General features: G+C 49.2%; 1 protein-coding gene across 8 annotated transcripts in view; it reads right to left on the bottom strand.

Moving 5' to 3' along the window:
* fgfr2 (fibroblast growth factor receptor 2) overlaps positions 1-16,260 on the bottom strand; it is a 46,981-nt gene extending 30,721 nt beyond the window's left edge. For 6 of the 8 annotated variants that reach the window (XM_084667010.1, XM_084667013.1, XM_084667008.1 and 3 more), the window contains exons 1-5: positions 15,754-16,260; positions 12,547-12,812; positions 5,348-5,623; positions 4,607-4,684; positions 1,333-1,502 (exon numbers count right to left, since the gene is read on the bottom strand). In XM_084667010.1, the coding sequence (XP_084523136.1) occupies positions 1,333-1,502; positions 4,607-4,684; positions 5,348-5,623; positions 12,547-12,736 (714 nt within the window). In that variant the 5' untranslated portion in view covers positions 12,737-12,812; positions 15,754-16,260. The remainder of the gene's footprint in view (positions 1-1,332; positions 1,503-4,606; positions 4,685-5,347; positions 5,624-12,546; positions 12,813-15,753) is intronic. The other 2 variants (XM_084667014.1, XM_084667015.1) reach the window with 1 other exon arrangement.
* Positions 16,261-18,173: the final 1,913 nt, after the last annotated feature.

The following is an 18,173-nucleotide window of genomic DNA, read 5'->3' as shown; positions in this document are numbered from 1 at the left end:
ATGAGGAGCTGTCACTAGTGTTTGATAAGGAGCTGTCACTAGAGTTTAATAAGGAGCTGTCACTAGTGTTTGAAAAAGGAGCTGTCACTAGAGTTTAATAAGGAGCTGTCACTAGTGTTTAATAAGGAGCTGTCACTAGTGTTTAATGAGGAGCTGTCACTAGTGTTTAATGAGGAGCTGTCACTAGTGTTTAATGAGGAGCTGTCACTAGTGTTTAATGAGGAGCTGTCACTAGTGTTTAATAAGGAGCTGTCACTAGTGTTTGATAAGACGCTGTCACTAGAGTTTAATAAGGAGCTGTCACTAGTGTTTGAAAAAAGAGCTGTCACTAGTGTTTGAAAAAGGAGCTGTCACTAGAGTTTAATAAGGAGCTGTCACTAGTGTTTAATGAGGAGCTGTCACTAGTGTTTAATAAGGAGCTGTCACTAGTGTTTAATGAGGAGCTGTCACTAGTGTTATATGAGGAGCTGTCACTAGTGTTTAATAAGGAGCTGTCACTAGTGTTTAATGAGGAGCTGTCACTAGTGTTTAATGAGGAGCTGTCACTAGTGTCATGAGTGCTGCTTTAAAAATGTTGTGAGATATTAACAACGCGGAACATTTGGGGAACTTGTGGCTGTTTAGAGTTAGGGTTACCAGTGTGGCTGTTTAGGGTTAGGGTTACCAGTGTGGCTCTTTAGCAACCAAACTATGTTGTATGCCCAAGTTCAGCCACAGGTCAGCTATCATTTAGTCATTTAGCAGACGCTCTTATCCAGAGCGACTTACAGTAAGTACAGGGACATTCCCGAGACAGTAGTAGGGTGAAGTGCCTTGCCCAAGGACAATTTTGGCACGGCCGAGAATCGAACTGGCAACCTTAAGATTACTAGCCCGATTCCCTAACCTCTCAGCCATCTGACTCCTCTCAAATCTTGTGCAAATGTGCAGTGAGCCTAACCCTACACCTAACCTTTAACCAGTGCAGCAGAAGCTACTCATCTAATCACTGAACTCATTTCAGAACAAAGGAATCACACTCTCTTGATGCCAAAGCTTGCAGGACCAGTTTTCCCTGAAAATTTAATGACTTCAGTATTTCTCTTCTTGACTCCCTTCGACTATGACACTACCCAACTTGCTCTGTGAGAGTTTTGGTGAGAGCCTGAGTGAAGCAACAGACACAAGGGCGAGCAGGTCCAAATCCCCGCCAGCATACCTCCATCCTTGCTGCTCCGAGGAGCAGGATTCCAAAACACAGGAACCAGAATGACCAGACTCTCGGAGGATGCTGCCACAAGAGATAACTCTGACTGTCTTGTTTAAAGGTCCCAGCATGCTCTGTGCTAATACCTTGTACCCGCCCATGCGGTCCTCCTGGCGGAAGGGACGGCTGTTCTTCAGCCAGCGCAGACGTGGGCGCGGGTGCCCTCCTGCCGCACACTTGAACTTGACGGTGTTGGCAGCAGGAACAGCATGCAGCTTCTTTTCCATCTTCTCTGGAGAAGTCCAGTAGGGTGTCCCTGGAGACACACACACACACACACACAGTGCTGAGTCAACACATGCTCAAACTTCATAACCACAACTGACAAAAAGTATTTTCGTTTTTATCTTGACATAGAACCATACTGTAAACAGTACATGATAGATTTACAGCCCATTTATTATTTTACCATTGTTAGCATTAGCATGAGGTTAACAAGGTAGCATGGAGCATGGAGAAAACAGACAGCTAAGAGAATAAGAACCACAGCCCTCCTCACTTCCCCCTACACCACAGCCCTCCTCACTTCCCCCTACACCACAGCCCTCCTCACTTCCCCCTACACCAAAGCCCTTCTCACTTCCCCCTACACCACAGCCCTCTTCACTTCCCCCTACACCACAGCCCTCCTCACTTCCCCCTACACCACAGCCCTCCTCACTTCCCCCTATACCACAGCCCTCTTCACTTCCCCCTACACCACAGCCCTCCTCACTTCCACTACACCACAGCCCTCCTCACTTCCCCCTACACCACAGCCCTCCTCACTTCCACTACACCACAGCCCTCCTCACTTCCACCTACACCACAGCCCTCCTCACTTCCCCCTACACCACAGCCCTCCTCACTTCCCCCTACACCACAGCCCTCCTCACTTCCCCCTACACCACAGCCCTCCTCACTTCCACTACACCACAGCCCTCCTCACTTCCACCTACACCACAGCCCTCCTCACTTCCCCCTACACCACAGCCCTCCTCACTTCCCCTTTGTACTTTACTTGACTTGGCTAACTGACTTCTTCAACTTTTTTCAGTTACCATGTTATCTATGTTTATACGGCTGTCTGGTTTATTTAGAGGTTGGAGCATGTAATATTTATCACACTTGGATAATAATAATGTTCCGCTGGGAAAACTGTCTGGCCAGCTCACCCACATCTTCACCTGCACTCTGTCATCACAGCTGTCCTCTAACTGTATACCCAACACCACGCTGAAATGCTCCTCCCCCAACTATCTTATGCTCCTCCCCCAACTATCTTATGCTCCTCCCCCAACTATCTAATGCTCCTCCTCCAACTATCTTCTTCTTCCGCTTACTATCCCTTCTCCCCCTCCCTCAGTCTCAATTAGAGATCTCTCAGTAAACTGTGGTTCCCTCCCTCCCTTTTCCCCCTCCTCTCTCTCTCCTTCCACCCCTTTCTTTCTTTCTCTCCCTCCCCCTCCCCTCTCCCTCCCCCTCCCTCTACCCCTCTCTTTCTCTCCCTTTTCCCCGTCTCTCTCTCCCTCTACCCCTTTCTCCCTCCGCCTCTACCCCTTTCTCCCTCTCCCTCCCTTTTCTACCTCTCTCTCCTTCTACCCCTTTCTTTCTCTCCCTGCCCCTCTCCCTCCCTCCCTCCCTCCCTCCCTCCCTCCCTCCCTCCCTCCCTCCCTCCCTCCCTCCCTCTACCCCTCTCTTTCTCTCCCTCCCTCTCCCTCCCTCCCTCCCTTTTCCCCCTCTCTCTCTCCCTCTACCCCTTTCTCCCTCTCCCTCTCCCTCCTCCTCTCCCGCCCCCTCTCCCTCCTTTTCCCCCTCCCTCCCTCCCTTTCTGTCCACCTGGGACAGTGATTGCAGAAGCAGATGCAGATCCCAGCAGGGCTGGAGAGACCGAAGAGAGCAACATTACTGTCCAGCCCTCCTTCAGGTCCTCTCCATGTAGCTGGAGAGACAGCAGAGAGGGATAGGGGGATGGAGGAAGGAGATGGGGGAGAGGGAGGACACAGACACAGCATGCATACTATGATGCGGCTTCCTTAAGTGATCTTCACTCTCACTATCTGTGCACTCTCCCATCGTTCTTCCCCTCCATCCACTCACTGTGTCCACACTTCCTGGAGCCGACAGAGAGACAGATGAGGTGAGGACTGGCCCATCCAGAGCCTGTCTCCCCCGGGTGAACTCTGACCCCAGCCTGGCAGCTGTGTCAGAGGGTTTCCCAGGATCCTTGTTCGGAGTTGCACAACTTCAAAGGACACAAACCCACCTGACCCCTGTACCCCTGTCTCTGGCCCCCCCTGCCCCAGGCCTCCACCTTCCCTAAGATCGTCCTTGCAGGACCACCTCCTGCAAACTCCTCTTGGCTGTTATTGCCCAGCCTGTCTCTACAGAGACCCAGCCCAGTGGGTCTTAAACGCTACACAAACTCTCCTCTCCTCTCCTCCACCTCCAGACTAGGCCTGCAGCCAAAACTCAGCAGCGAACACAGAAAGCCACGGTGCTGATCCAAACCAGAGCTCTCCAGTTAACAGGCCCCCCCCCCCACCACCGCTCCACGCCTTCTTTAATATTATGTTGTTGTTTTTTGTTTCAAGGACAAAATACACAAGATGAAACTCTGACCAAGCTGCCAGAGCAGCTTATTTCCACCATTAACTCTTTCTTAGCCGCTCTGCGTCCTCCAGTTCCTCTTCCCCAGATGTCATGGTTTTCAGGCAGTGCGGGCCTAGCAGTGCGTGTGGAGAATTTCAACAATATGTGGAAACCCTCATCTTCACTTCAGCGCCATGTGACTCACACACACACACACTCTCTCTCTAAAATACACACACACACACTCTCTCTCCAACACACACTCTCTCTAACATACACACACACACACCGATCTCTCTAAAACACACTCTCTCTCTAACATTCACACACACACACACACACACACACACACTCTCTCTCTCTCTCTCTAGCATACACACACACACTCTCTAACACACACGCTCTTTCTAACAAACACGCTCTATCTCTAACACACACTCTCTCACTCGAACACACACACACACTCTCTAACACACACACCAGGCCATCTCCCATCAGGTCGCTAACCCAGTCCAGCTGACTGACCAGACTAGAGGAATGTGAAGGATTCCTGTTCCCTGGAGCCTTGCTGGGAGACGCGCTCCAGACTCCTACAAACACACTCTCCCAGTCAGAGTTTAGACAGGGCCGCCACAGCACAGTAACTCTCTCAGATTACCCGGCCAGGACGGGCCCTCCCCATCCACAGACAGCAGAACCACACGACTGCTCAACTTGGCTGACTCTGTGGCTCTGGGGCTTCAGTGTGTCTCATCTGGGCCACAGGAGAAGCCCTGCCCCCATACTCACTCATCTGGTCGGCTGCATCTGCCCCCACGTCCTCCGAGCGCTCGCTGTCATCTTCATCATCCCCAGACGAGATGGCATCTGCAGAGAGCACCACCATTACTGCCAGCTCCCCTCCCTCCAGGACACACACACATATGTGTACAAGCATACAAACACACGTGTGCATACATATACATACACATACATACACATATAGACAGATACATACAAATCCACAAGTGCCCATCCCCGTACACACAAGTGCATATGCAGAACCCATGCCTACATAGAGTAGATACAGCCCTAAACACACACATGTTGTCACAGTAAAGAGTGTTTCAGTGAGTCATGGCCCCAGCCAGCAGCTCCAGCCAAGGGCTCCTGGCCCCTCCCCTCCTGGCCCCTCCCCTTCCGGCCACACTCACCCACAGCAGGTCTCTCACACAGCAGGGGCAGAAGAGCGGCTATGCTCAGCTCCTCAGCTATCTTCATACAGGAGGAGGTTGCTCCATGTTGGGCTTAGCCTGCCCTGGGCCTAGCCTGCCCTGGGCCTAGCCTGCCCTGGGCCTAGCCTGTCATGGGCCTAGCCTGCCCTGGGCCTAGCCTGCCCTGGGCCTAGCCTGTCATGGGCCTAGCCTGCCCTGGGCCTAGCCTGTTATGGTCCTAGCCTGCCCTGGGCCTAGCCTGCCCCGGGCCTAGCCTGCCCTGGGCCTAGCCTGCCCCAGGCCTAGCCTGCCCTGGGCCTAGCCTGGCCTGACTCACCTGTAATGTTGACTATGAAGCAGAGCTGAAGGCTCTCGGAACCCGGGGCCCCAGCCAGGCCACTGCTGCACACGTACAGCCCCGAGTCCCGGGGCGTGGCATCCCGGATCTGTAGCACCGCCTGCTCTATCAGGGTGCGGTTGTTGGCCCCCAGGGAGGTGCCATCTTTGGTCCAGGTGATGCTGCCCTGGGGCAGAGGGCAGCTCAGCTTCAGCACCTCCCCCGGCAGGAGAGAGCAGAGCCTGGGCTTAGAGATCTGGTATTTGGTGGGAGGTTCTGCGCAGCGATGGAGGGAGGAGGGAGGAGGGAAGAGGGCGAGGAAGGGTGACAGGGTGCGAAGAATGAGTGAGAGACAGAAAGGAAGGTGGGAGAGGAAAGAAACAAGCAATAGTGTAAGAAATAAAAAAACACCACATAACCCCATGGATGCACTGAACTCAACTTCAGCAAGAGCAACTGAAAGAAAAAGAAGTTAAACCGAATGTAAATACTGATGAATCCAGAGTTTCAAATCACCCTATATATGCCCCTTCACTGGATATCAAGTGTCTCGTTTTACGATCCTGTTTCTGAAGCATGCAAGTAAGCCCAAGCAGAAGAGGGCCGGGAACAAGACCCAGCCTCCTCTCAGCACACAAGACAGACAGTCAAGGTGTGTGTGTGAGTGAGTACAGCAGGAAAAACTGTTCTCTACTAAATAAAAAGATATAAAACTATGTCTGTCAGAAGGTTAGGCAGCCAGGAAAGGTCTGAAAGATTAAGCGTTTATGCGGGAACCTCTTCTCTCTCTTTTCCTTGTTTATGACAGCAAAACCTTGACCTCAAAGTGGTCTGACTTCTCTCTGCATCTCTCTCTGTATCTCTCTCTCTCTGTATCTCAGCCACAGAGAATCTGGTTTAAAATCTCTCCACACGCCAAAGCGACAAACTTCTGAACTCCAGAGAGCAACAAAGTCTTTCTGGGATCTGAGATCATCTGCAGCTCCTCTGTACTCAACATGGCCCAGGAGCAGGGCTGGGGAGCAGGAGAACCGTACCAGCTACCACACCTTGAAACTGGAGGTCCAGTACCAGCCACCACACCTGGAGGCTGGAGATCCAGTACTAGCTAACACACTTGGAGGCTGGAAGTCCAGGTGTTAGGACAGAACATGCAGCAACAGCTTTGATTTAGACACTGTAACTATGCCAGAAAAGTATGTTGGATCATGTAGTATATATTGAAGCCAGGCCCAGTGTCCCCCTCCAGTTCATGCAGACCCTGACACAGGAATACACACACACACACACACAACTGCACATACACATACACATACAGACATATGGATACATACTTACACATGCATAGTACAGTACACACACACACACACACACACACATACACTCAGGACTCTCTGGATAAGCTTAGTCTGCATATCTCAAAACCTTATAAGAATGTTTGGGGACAGTCTAAGTTTTGTTTATTGCTGAACAAAAACCTTTACAAAACTGTTGTGTATGTGTGTGTGTCTTTCTGTGTGCATGTGTGTGTGTCAGATAATCCATGGGTGTGTGTGTGTGTGCGTGTGTGTGTTCTCACTCAGGAAAGAGGTGGAGCTGAGAGAGGAGTGAAGTGGAGTGAACCTGCAGTCATGTGAGGCCCTCACGGTGAGGGTGATAGGGACAATTAGAGAGGGAGAAATGCTCCCAAGCTTTCCTGTATCTCCGCTCACCTCTCCCTAAACATTCCTCCCCCTTTATGTGTGTGTGTGTGTGTGTGTGTGTGTGTGTGTGTGTGTGTGTGTGTGCGTGTGTGTGTGTGTTTCCCCATCCCCAGTCCTCAGCAGGAAGGGAAAGTCCAGTGAAAGTCATTACAGGCAGGCAGCAGGCAGTGTGTCCAGCCTTTAAACAGGTTCAGCTCTAGTCTTTACTTCCAGCGCTCCGGAAATATAGAACCCACCTACCCTCCACCCCCATCCTACCCAGCCTCAATCCTCCCCCAGATCCCCCCAGCCTGAGGGTGTCGTCCTGGGAGGAGTAGCAGTGTTGACTGGGGAAGCAGTGTTCCAATTTCAGATCAGGGAGCCCTCATGACTGTGCTTCCATGTCATTATTACTGATGGGCTTCCTGTTAATGCTGAGCTGAGATGTGTCTCTGCTGATGCAGCCCAGGCCTCCGCTATAGGGAGACAGCAGATACAGCCACCTAGGGCCCCAATATGAGCCCCCCCCCCGGCTAAGAAACACCTGGAATTTCTCACACACACACACACTCTCCCTCTCTCTGTCTGTCAACATAGCTAGGAGAGAAGACTAGTTCTGAGGCCCAGCACTGAAAGCTGATATGGGCTGGGAGAGGAACCCCATCTAGGATGACACCATGGCACTCTCTCTCTCTCACACACACATGTATGTATATAACTAAATTAAACTAAATGTACACTATACACACACAATAGAGGAGGGAGCACTAAAGTTAACCCTGGCAGGTGAGCGCGCACACACATACACCCACATACACACACTCAATACTTCTGGATGCTCTTTGCCTCTGGGTCCATCTGTCTCCTGTGTCTTCTCCTTCACTGCCCCTCTTCTCCCTCATTCACCCCCTCCCTCCCCCTCCCCCCTTGACCTGCTGACCTGACCCCGACCGCGTCCCACCCTGCTGACACCCCCAACATGCCTGATTATTCATGGGAACCTGGGGGACCTGCACACACACACCAGCCCCCAGCCTCCAGCCCCCAGCCTCCAGCCTCTAGCCTCCAGCCCCCAGCCTCTGTCTCTGTGGGATGGTGAGGTGAAAAGGTGAAACTCATCATGGCTGTGTTGTCTCCCCCTCTGCAGGGGGGGCTCATCTCCCCTCGTCAGACAGCTCGCTCAGTTCCAATCAAACAGCCTACAGCCTCCCTCCCTATCTTGCAGTCTTCCTTCCATACATTGAGTTCTCCCTCTCTCAATTCTCACTCCACACAGACTGAAAGAGAGAGAGAGAGGGAGACAGACATTCTCTTTCTGCAGCCCTACCTGCCTCCTCCCTGCCTCCTCTTCCTCGTCAGTGACAGTTATTATTGTTGTGTCCATTAGGTGAGAGTTCGCCAGGCTCAATCTCACACCTCTCTCTCTCTCCTTCTGTCTCTCTCTCCCTTCCTGTCTCTTTATTTGTCTCTCCTCTCCACATTCACACCATCCTGTCTGGAGTAATAAGGATCTCTGACCACAGTAAGACGCAGCAACCAGTTCTCACACCACACAATTCGGTCTGTGTTTCTCTCTGTCTGTCTGTCTCCTCTCTCTGTCTCCTCCGAAAGCTCCATAAAGGTGTTCCTGGAGTGGAACACGTGAGAGATCCTCCTAGCCATCATGCCAGCCTGGCTTTAAACTGAATCTCCTGTTCTGTAGGTTAGGTTACGGAAGAGGAATACTGATTAAAACCTATATCCATAAGTACACACATTTACAATGACCCCCGCCCCAACTCACCCACACAAACAGATACAGCTCATTATACATGCTAACTCCAACCCTATCATCCCTTTCCTCATATCCTCTCTCTTCTTTCATCTTCTCACTGTCCTCTTCCCGCTCTTCCCCAATCCTCACAGTCAAATCCCAGGGCTCTTCCTTATTGTCTCTCTCTCCATTCTTACGCTTCCCCTTTCAAATTCAAATCCCAAACAGCTTTATTGTCATGACAATAGGGCGGCTGTGTCAACTGCCTCTCAGTGGTGTCCTTGGTAAAAGCCCTGTGTCCAGCCACCCCACTAGTCACACATCATCCCCAGAGCTGGGGGGGTCTGTGGGGGTCAGCTACCCCCTCAGACCTCTTGGCAGCCAGGGCACCACACTGCTGCACTGAAAACCTGAACATTTCAAACTTGGTCTCTTCCTGGTTCCAGTCCTGCCTGCTCCTTCCAGGCCTCCTGTCCTGCAGGAGGAGCAGAGGGGGAACAAGGTGTGTCCTGGATTCTGCAGGAGGAGCAGAGGGGAACAAGGTGTGTCCTGGACTCTGCAGCCAAAGAAAGCAAAGAGCAGGTCACACCTCCAGCACACCTCAGGGCTGGAGGTGCTAGTATATATAACCTCCCTGTGTAGAGCAGGCTAACGCTAGAAGCTAGTATATATAACCGCCCTGTGTAGCGCAGGCTAACGTTAGAGGCTAGTATATACAACCTTCCGGTTTAGCGCAGGCTAACGTTAGAGGCTAGTATATTTAACCTTCCTGTATAGCGCAGGCTAACGTTAGAGGCTAGTATATTTAACCTTTCTGTGTAGCGCAGGCTAACTGCCCACTGAGCCAGACACACAGCGTTTATTCAGTGGGAGAGTTCAGTTTCATTGCCACTAAGCCACACACAACACACAAACCCTGTCATTAACAAGCCAGCTGCAGTCTGACACCTTTATACTTTTACAACCCTGATCCTGTAGAGATCCCAGAAGAACCGTGATCCTACTGTAGAGATCCCAGAAGAACCGTGATCCTACTGTAGAGATCCCAGAAGAACCGTGATCCTACTGTAGAGATCCCAGAAGAACCCCAGCCTCAAGCCTCGTCCACACCCTGCCATCCAGTAACACAAGGTACATTTGTCCATCCTAATTGATCGAATCGATCTATTTATCTTGTTAGAAAACACCAGAGCTGAGACTATTGAACAGGTTGTCTGTCTGTTCACGTTTGCTCTACTGACCTGACAAGTTTGATCCCAGCTTGGCTCCAGCTAAACCATTGTTAGCTTGCCTTCTTTATGTCTGTGTTGTCAGTTCCCCTGACACATAGTTCACAGTGCACATTAACTCACAAGAGCCCATAGCAGAACCCAGGCACACAGTGGTGTATCACAGTTCACACACAGACACCTCTGTTCAGCTGTCCGGCTCCATGTCATTGTTATTCAGCCCACTCTGTATTTTAATCACAGGGTCTAGATACATCTAGATACTGGACAAGGTAAACACAGCAGACCATACAGACCAGGCAGGGACTGACAACAATACCTAACTTGTACAACCTATCTCTCTCACACTCTATTTCTATCCTTCTTCCTCTCTCTCTCTCTCTCTCTCTCTCTCCCTCTCTCTCTCTCTCTCTCCCTCTCTCTCTCCCTCTATCTCCATCTCCATCTCCATCTCCATCTCCATCTCCATCTCCATCTCCATCTCTATCTCTATCTCTATCTCTCTCTCTCTCTCTCTCTCTCTCTCTCCCTCTCTCTCTCTCTCTCCCTCTCTCTCTCCCTCTCTCTCTCCCTCTCTCTCTCCTTCTCTCTCTCCCTCTCTCTCTCTCTCTCTCTCCCCCTCTCTCTCTCCCTCTCTCTCTCCTTCTCTCTCTCCTTCTCTCTCTCCGTCTCTCTCTCTCTCTCTCTCCCTCTCTCTCTCCCTCTCTCTCTCCCTCTCTCTCTCTCTCCTCCTCTAGTGTGCGTGTGTGTGTGCATGTGTGTGTCTGGTGTGTGTGTGCGCGTGTGTGTGTGTGTGTGTGCATGTGTGTGTCTTGTGTGTGTGTGCGTGTGTGTTGGTAGGCTGAGGGCAAGTTTTGATGCAGCCCTCATCATGTGACCCAGGTCCAGCCGCTTAATCCTCAATCACATGACTTCTAGACTGCAGTCTCCCTAATCTCCTATCTGAAGGCAAATCTGTGTAAATTCACTTATGGGTGGAGGTGTGGGGGTGAGAGTGTGTGGAGGTGTTAGAGGGTGGAGGTGAGAGTGTGACGAGGTGTTAGAGGGTGGAGGTGAGAGTGTGTGGAAGTAGGGTGGAGGTGAGAGTGTGTGGAGGCTGGGTGGAGGTGGGTGGAGGTTGGGTGGAGGTGAGAGTGTGTGGAGGCTGGGTGGAGGTGAGAGTGTGTGGAGGCTGGGTGGAGGTGAGAGTGTGTGGAGGCTGGGTGGAGGTGGGTGGAGGTGGGTGGAGGTTGGGTGGAGGTTGGGTGGAGGTGAGAGTGTGTGGAGGCTGGGTGGAGGTGGGTGGAGGTGGGTGGAGGTTGGGTGGAGGTTGGGTGGAGGTGAGAGTGTGTGGAGGCTGGGTGGAGGCTGGGTGGAGGTTGGGTGGAGGTGAGAGTGTGTGGAGGCTGGGTGGAGGCTGGGTGGAGGTTGGGTGGAGGTGAGAGTGTGTGGAGGCTGGGTGGAGGTTGGGTGGAGGCTGGGTGGAGGTGAGAGTGTGTGGAGGTTGGGTGGAGGTTGGGTGGGGGAGGAAGCGTTTGGTTGTCCAGGTTGATTACAGTGTGGAAAAAAGACAGAGGGATGTGATGTAGTATCCATCACAACAACAATAATGACCTCAGAGCCCAGACCAGGAGGACAGATTTTCCCACAATAGATAAACACGCTGCTGGCTACGTGTGTGTCCATCAGAGGGACAGAAACTTCTAGAAGGTGTTTTAATCTTTTTCCAGCAGTTCCAAATTCATTTCAAAATAGCCCCTGAAAGTGTTACTAGTTGACAGAACTAAGAAGCTAGGCCTAAAAAACTAAACCATGCCCCAGGGTTTGATAGGAAAAAAAACAAAAGGAAGAAAATGTTTCCTTCTGAAATCACTCCTCTGTGATTGTCTCAGCTGAGACAATGAGACACTGAACAGCTAAACATCACAGAGACATAAACATAAAGAAAATATTTTCCTACCTAAAAAGGTTTCGACATGCTAGGCAGGCGTAAACTATGAGCAGAGTTCAAAAAACACATGTGCCACCATACGCACTCTTTCTCGCCCCCTATCTCTCTCTCTCTCTTTCAATCTCCCTCTCTCTCTTTTTCTATCTCCTTTTATGTCTTTCTGTCTCTCTTTCTATCTCCCTCTCTCTTTTTGTGTCTGTTCTCCTTATTTAATCTCTCTTTTATTTCTCTCTTTCTGGGGCAGCAGGGCAATAGAAAGAAGCGGCTGAAGAGACTGTCCCAGCCCCATTACGCACTCCTCCTCCTCTTCTACCACACACAGTATCACAGCCCCTGCCTCTGACAGAGCTAACTTGCCAGGCAATGACTAAGACTAAGCTGTGTGCCATGTGGTAAATATTTTGGACATACCAAAGGTGAGTAAATTTTTTTCCCCTCTCTTTCCCCCCAAAACATAGCCTTAACTACTTCATTTCTGTGTAATTATATTAGCCAGATCTACCCAACCATAAGCCACCACTCCAACCTACCCTTTATAACTCCAAGCCACCACTCTTTGGTCAGGTCAACAAGTCAAACACCCCCCCCCCCCCCCAGAGTCGTACCTTCAGGCTCTGTTGTGGCCCCCCCTTCCTCCTCCTCCTCAGTAGCAGTGAACGGTGGTCTGGCCAGGGTGGCCGTCAGCAGCGACAGCAGGACAGCTGCCATAAGCCATGTCCACGAGGCCATGCCTCTACTGGGGCGCAGGTCCCGCCATGGCCCCCTCCTTCGCCTCCCCCTGGACACGGATCCCATCTGAGGGGCTCCACCCAACCATCAACTGCAGGCTGTCTGGCCTGTCACCCACTGGAAGTCCCAGCAATCACCTGGGCTGCAGGGCAGAGGAGAGGGGAGATAGGGGTGTTGGGATGAAAGGATGAAGGAGACCAGAGTCAGTATGAAGTAGACCAGGGTTAGTATGAAGGAGAGGACAGGGTTAGTATAAAGGAGAGGACAGGGTTAGTATGGAGGAGAGGACAGGGTTAGTATGAAGGAGACCAGAGTTAGTATAAAGGAGAGGACAGGGTTAGTATGAAGAAGAGGACAGGGTTAGTATGGAGGAGAGGACAGGGTTAGTATGAAGGAGAGGACAGGGTTAGTATGAAGGAGAGGACAGGGTTAGTATGGAGGAGAGGACAGGGTTAGTATGAAGGAGAGGACAGGGTTAGTATGGAGGAGAGGACAGGGTTAGTATGGAGGAGAGGACAGGGTTAGTATGAAGGAGAGGACAGGGTTAGTATGAAGGAGAGGACAGGGTTAGTATGGAGGAGAGGACAGGGTTAGTATGAAGGAGAGGACAGGGTTAGTATGGAGGAGAGGACAGGGTTAGTATGGAGGAGAGGACAGGGTTAGTATGAAGGAGAGGACAGGGTTAGTATGGAGGAGAGGACAGGGTTAGTATGAAGGAGAGGACAGGGTTAGTATGAAGGAGAGGACAGGGTTAGTATGGAGGAGAGGACAGGGTTAGTATGGAGGAGAGGACAGGTTTAGTATGGAGGAGGGTTGGGTAAGCATTTGGTGAGGAAAAAGGAGAAACATTAATTAATTACTTGATAAATAATGTCAACCCACACAGAATCAGTACAATAACCTTCTGCTAAACATTGTGCTGGCATCCTCTCACTTCACCCATACAGAATAATAAGTGACAGAGACAAAAGAGAAACAAAAGAGAGGTATATATATATATATTCTGTATACGAAAGGAGAAAGAATAAGAGCGAGCGACTGTTAGAAAGCAGGAGATAGGGTTAGTTTCTCGAAATGCTGTCGAACGAGCCTCGCCACAGACATACCGAAACTCTGATGCACTCTCAACACACAACTACAATACATGCACACACAGTCAACTACAATACAGCTACCTACCGTTCCTACTGTCTCTTAATTACTGTGACAGCTGTTCCCTGTAACAATGTACTCCACTGAAGGACCAGTGACTAAACGGCGTGCTGAGAATACTTTTAGTAATTGTTTGTATATGCAACTATAAGCTAAATTGCATAATTACAATGAGACCCAAAATCGATGACTTGTTTTTTTGGCGGTGAGTATTTTTTGTTTTCAACTTTTATTTTATAACTTGAATTGTATTTTCATTTAGATTCCGCATATGTCTACAAGCATCTTATTTGAGAAAACACAATTAATTCTTAAACAGTCAACGTTTATTATATATTCCATGATATTTCTGATCACAGATTACACCTAAACACCGGTCGGCCTATATTTGTCCCACTTTTCCAGTGCACCACAGATTAATCAATCCTGTTGCTTTCGATTAATTTAGATTAATATTTTATCAATGGAAACCGTTAAATAGCACGTTCAGTACAAGACATTAAGGATTACGACAGTGTATTGGCTAGACATCTGCGGTTCAATCCGGTTGAAGAGTCTCGGGAGGGTTGAAGCCTGCTGCACCGGCACCCAAGTCACGCTTCCTTGAGCGCCTTCTGTTCCAGCTGCGAGGTATTGATTAGTTTACCCCGAAAGATGCATGTCATTTGACGGGAGCAAACCGCCAAGGTGTCAAGAGGCTCCGTTTCATCTCTAGTGACCCTCGAGAAAACCGATCATGGGCCTCAAAAAAGACCGAACAAGCGCATCACATCACGGAGGCCAGATTTATGCACGTGCTGGAGACAGCATGTAGAGCTCGTGTCTTGGCTGACTAAATGTTGTAGTAACCTGGTTAACTTGGTTAAGACGTGGGACACATTGACGACTCAAATATTATATTTATATACAATAGATGTAGACCGCAAGCAAGGTTAAACAAAGGCTACAGTTACAGCCTCCCTCGGCTTTAAGGAGTTTTTCATTTGTGTGCACGTTTGTTTCATTACATAACATAGGCTATCTTGGGTTGTAAACGTTTCATTCTGGATTCTGCAGTTCGGTGGCGAACAGGTTTGGATCCCTGAGGGCTTGGAGTACTATGCAAGTCCACAGGTTTCCATATCCCCCCTTTAAACCAGGGCTTCTGAATTACATTTCTTGGCACTGATTGAATTCCTATTGAAATTTAAATCAGTTGGCTTTTTCTTTTTACAATGAAGGCTCATTTAGAGCGCTCAGTGATTTAGGGGTCCATCTCAATGCAGTGAAATAACAACTGTGGTCACGGGATAATTGGCACCATTAATGGAGGCTAACGTAAACAATTTAACAATAAATTATTAACTGACATTATTGGCACCATAAACGAAATGGAGAACATTTTACAAGAAAAATTACGTTAATAGTTGTTAAGGAGTGTACAGTGAATGATGCCAGCCAGGGGAAAGTATTTCAATGTTTTAAAGACTGAAACTTACTTACAATGAAATCTATGATCTCCAGAAGAAAATATCCGCGCGCATACTGTGATACCATTTTTCGTCTGCTTGAATTATGATTTGCTCAATATACATCATTTGTAGCCTTTTTTCTCTCAAACACAATACAGTCATAGAATCTACACGTCGAAGACGAAAAAGTAAAGGCCTACATTGACGCTTATTACAATAAGTGTGATAAAGATTCTATATTATAGGCCTACCATTAGCTTTTTTTCTCTCTTTTTTTTACAAAAACATTTACGAAAATCTGCAAAGCTACTGCAACGTTAAGCTAAGCTACCAGCTCAACTTTCTCAGACATGACGGGAGATGCGCGGTGACTAGTCTGCATCTGGACCAGACTGTCAGAGGGTAGAGGGTAGCCAAGCCATGACGTTACGCGACATATTCACACATTCTGGCGGTTGGAAAGTACTCTGAAATACTCACCAAGACGGACTAAAGTGTTTAAGATCTCCTGTTTGCATGCACAGAGCCGAATGCACGGGCCGGAACGAGAGAGGAATGTGTACCTCTTACTCCCCACTGCACCAAAAAATGCAAAGCTTAAAGCAGCAGAACCCAAAAGAACCGACTCAAATAACAGAAAACATTTGGTTCATGTATTCCAAAATATTAAGTAGTCCACTGCACTTGAAGAAATCCGCGTTTCAATGCATATATCCTCCGAAAACAGAGAGAAAAACATAGGTTTCCGAAACTTCACTTCCTCAGCAAGTTTCTTTTACAGGCATTTATGTCAGTGTTCCAAAAGTAGTGCACTGTAAATGTAAATCTCACAATGTGAGAACTAGAGCGCGGAAATGAACGATGATCTACTATCCAAGTACATAGAATCCATCAATATACGGTCCCTCGCGGCTCGGCGTCTTCTCCCCCGACAATCCTCGTTCTGTTCTCAGACGCTTTGTCAGGTTTACTAGCTAGATTTTTTCTCCTCCTTACGTCCCCACACACTGCCCCCCTCCCTCACTCCAGTGGGTGTCACTCCCCCCTGAAATTCGACCCGTTTCCTGGCGAGAGTGATTTTGGCTCTGCCTTCCTCCGCCAATCAAAACTCAGTGTCTCCCGTTGTACGCTTCTGCCTCAAAGAAATGACGAACCTTGCTCCGTACGCCCGCGGTGACGGCTCAACTTACGGCGCTCACTACAAACTTGGTCCGATGCGTGTATCGCCCTCCTCTCCCTTTCGGCCACGAGCAACCCGCAGTAACAACGCCGCCCCGTGGTCAGAATCAATGTTACACCGATAAGCGCATAGTAGGAGGTGTTTTACTAATTCATATTTGGGATCAACTAGCTTCTGAGCATTTGCCTACCAAATTCACTTCAGCCAGAATTTCTTGTATCTACACCAAATTACTCTAAGCCACTCTGAACAGCAGTTGTTACTGCAGATGAGCAAAGATACGGATTCAAGAAAACATGTGTTGATCCCTCCCAGTAGACTCTCAGACTCTCACTGTGAATGTTAAGATCATTCCTGGGACCCCGACAACAATGGCCCCAGGCTCTTCTCAGCAGTAGGCCCCTGCAGTCCACTCCAAACTGGCTCTCTCATTGGCTCTGGGCTTCTAAAGGGCTCTGAAAGAGAGAGCAGAGTTGAACAGAGGGAGAGAGGGTAGAGAGGCTAATCTCCCCTAACTTTTTTCTCTCTCTTCCAGTATGGAAGTCCAGGGAGGGGGCTTCTCCTACTCTTTCTAAAGAGGGCAACTAATAAGGCTGTTAGTGAAAGGCAGGGGTATGTGAATGGCTCTCTCTTGCTTCATCAGTGTTTGGCTCCAGCAGTGAAGCCACCAGTGAGGAGGTGGCAGCAGGGTTGAAACAGAGGAAGGGAGAGAGAGAGATGTTTTCTTCTTTTGTGTTAAACACAAGAGGGACGTTCAAGTCTTCTCCCATCCAGGCACCTTGGTTTACAGTCCAGGAGAAACCTCATCATGCTTAGCTTCTGCCCAGCACTGCTCCAGGCTCCAGGCAGCAGAGCAGGGAACACTACACAGCCTGCTGTTGTCTTCCCTCTCTCCCACATCTTTTACCCCCCCTCCTGCCAGCGGGGGATGGAAGAAGAGATAACCCTGACAAACAACTCATCTGTATTTCAAACGAACACTTTTACTATCCAATAATAGTTTTTAAAGGTTATAAATAGGAATTGCAGAACCTATGCTATGCTACTAGCATAGTAACTATGCTTGGAGGTTTTAGTCAATATATGAGCTCTCCCTCTCCATCATCAGCGAGGACACTGTGCTGCTATGCTAATGAGGAGCTGCTGAAACGAGCCAATCAACAACTGGCAGCTACCTCTCCTTCCTGAGGGGCCGGAAAACTGATTCACATCCGCCAGCCACCATGTACTGGTCATCCTCACATGATACCAGTCTGATTGTGTTCTGTTTGAGTTTATAAACAGACACTCCTCTCAGGAGGAGGTTAGAAGATGGAAAGGGAAGCAGACATTTCAGAATTGTGAAGGGTCCAATGCTCACGTGAAGGTGCTGCTTGCAGAAGTATAGAGCGTGTTTGGAATCCTACAAGGACAGTATCATTGCTATGATTATCAGAGCTTCTAGCTGCTGGCTCCAGCTGGAGTTAAGCAGCCTTTATATGGTGGTTTTTAATGGTTTGACAATCCACGCCCTGACAGTGAACTTGGCATAGATAGCTTGGCCCCTCTTTAGACACTGTATGTTATTCAGTTCCAACAGAGATGACCCAGAAACCAACATTAGTGAGCAACACCCTGTTGTTTTCAGATGTGAATTATTTGAATGTGGTTTTAGTCCAGTGCCATACGTAAAATGGTCTGCTTGTTTTGCAGTGAAGATGATCCTGTCAGCTGAGATATG

This window comes from Hypomesus nipponensis, chromosome 11, assembly GCF_054491055.1.
Source record: "Hypomesus nipponensis isolate SF chromosome 11, ASM5449105v1, whole genome shotgun sequence".
In the NCBI taxonomy this organism is placed as follows: domain Eukaryota; kingdom Metazoa; phylum Chordata; class Actinopteri; order Osmeriformes; family Osmeridae; genus Hypomesus; species Hypomesus nipponensis.
Note: the sequence above shows the minus strand (reverse complement) of the source record. Positions and strands in the feature narration are given on the sequence as shown.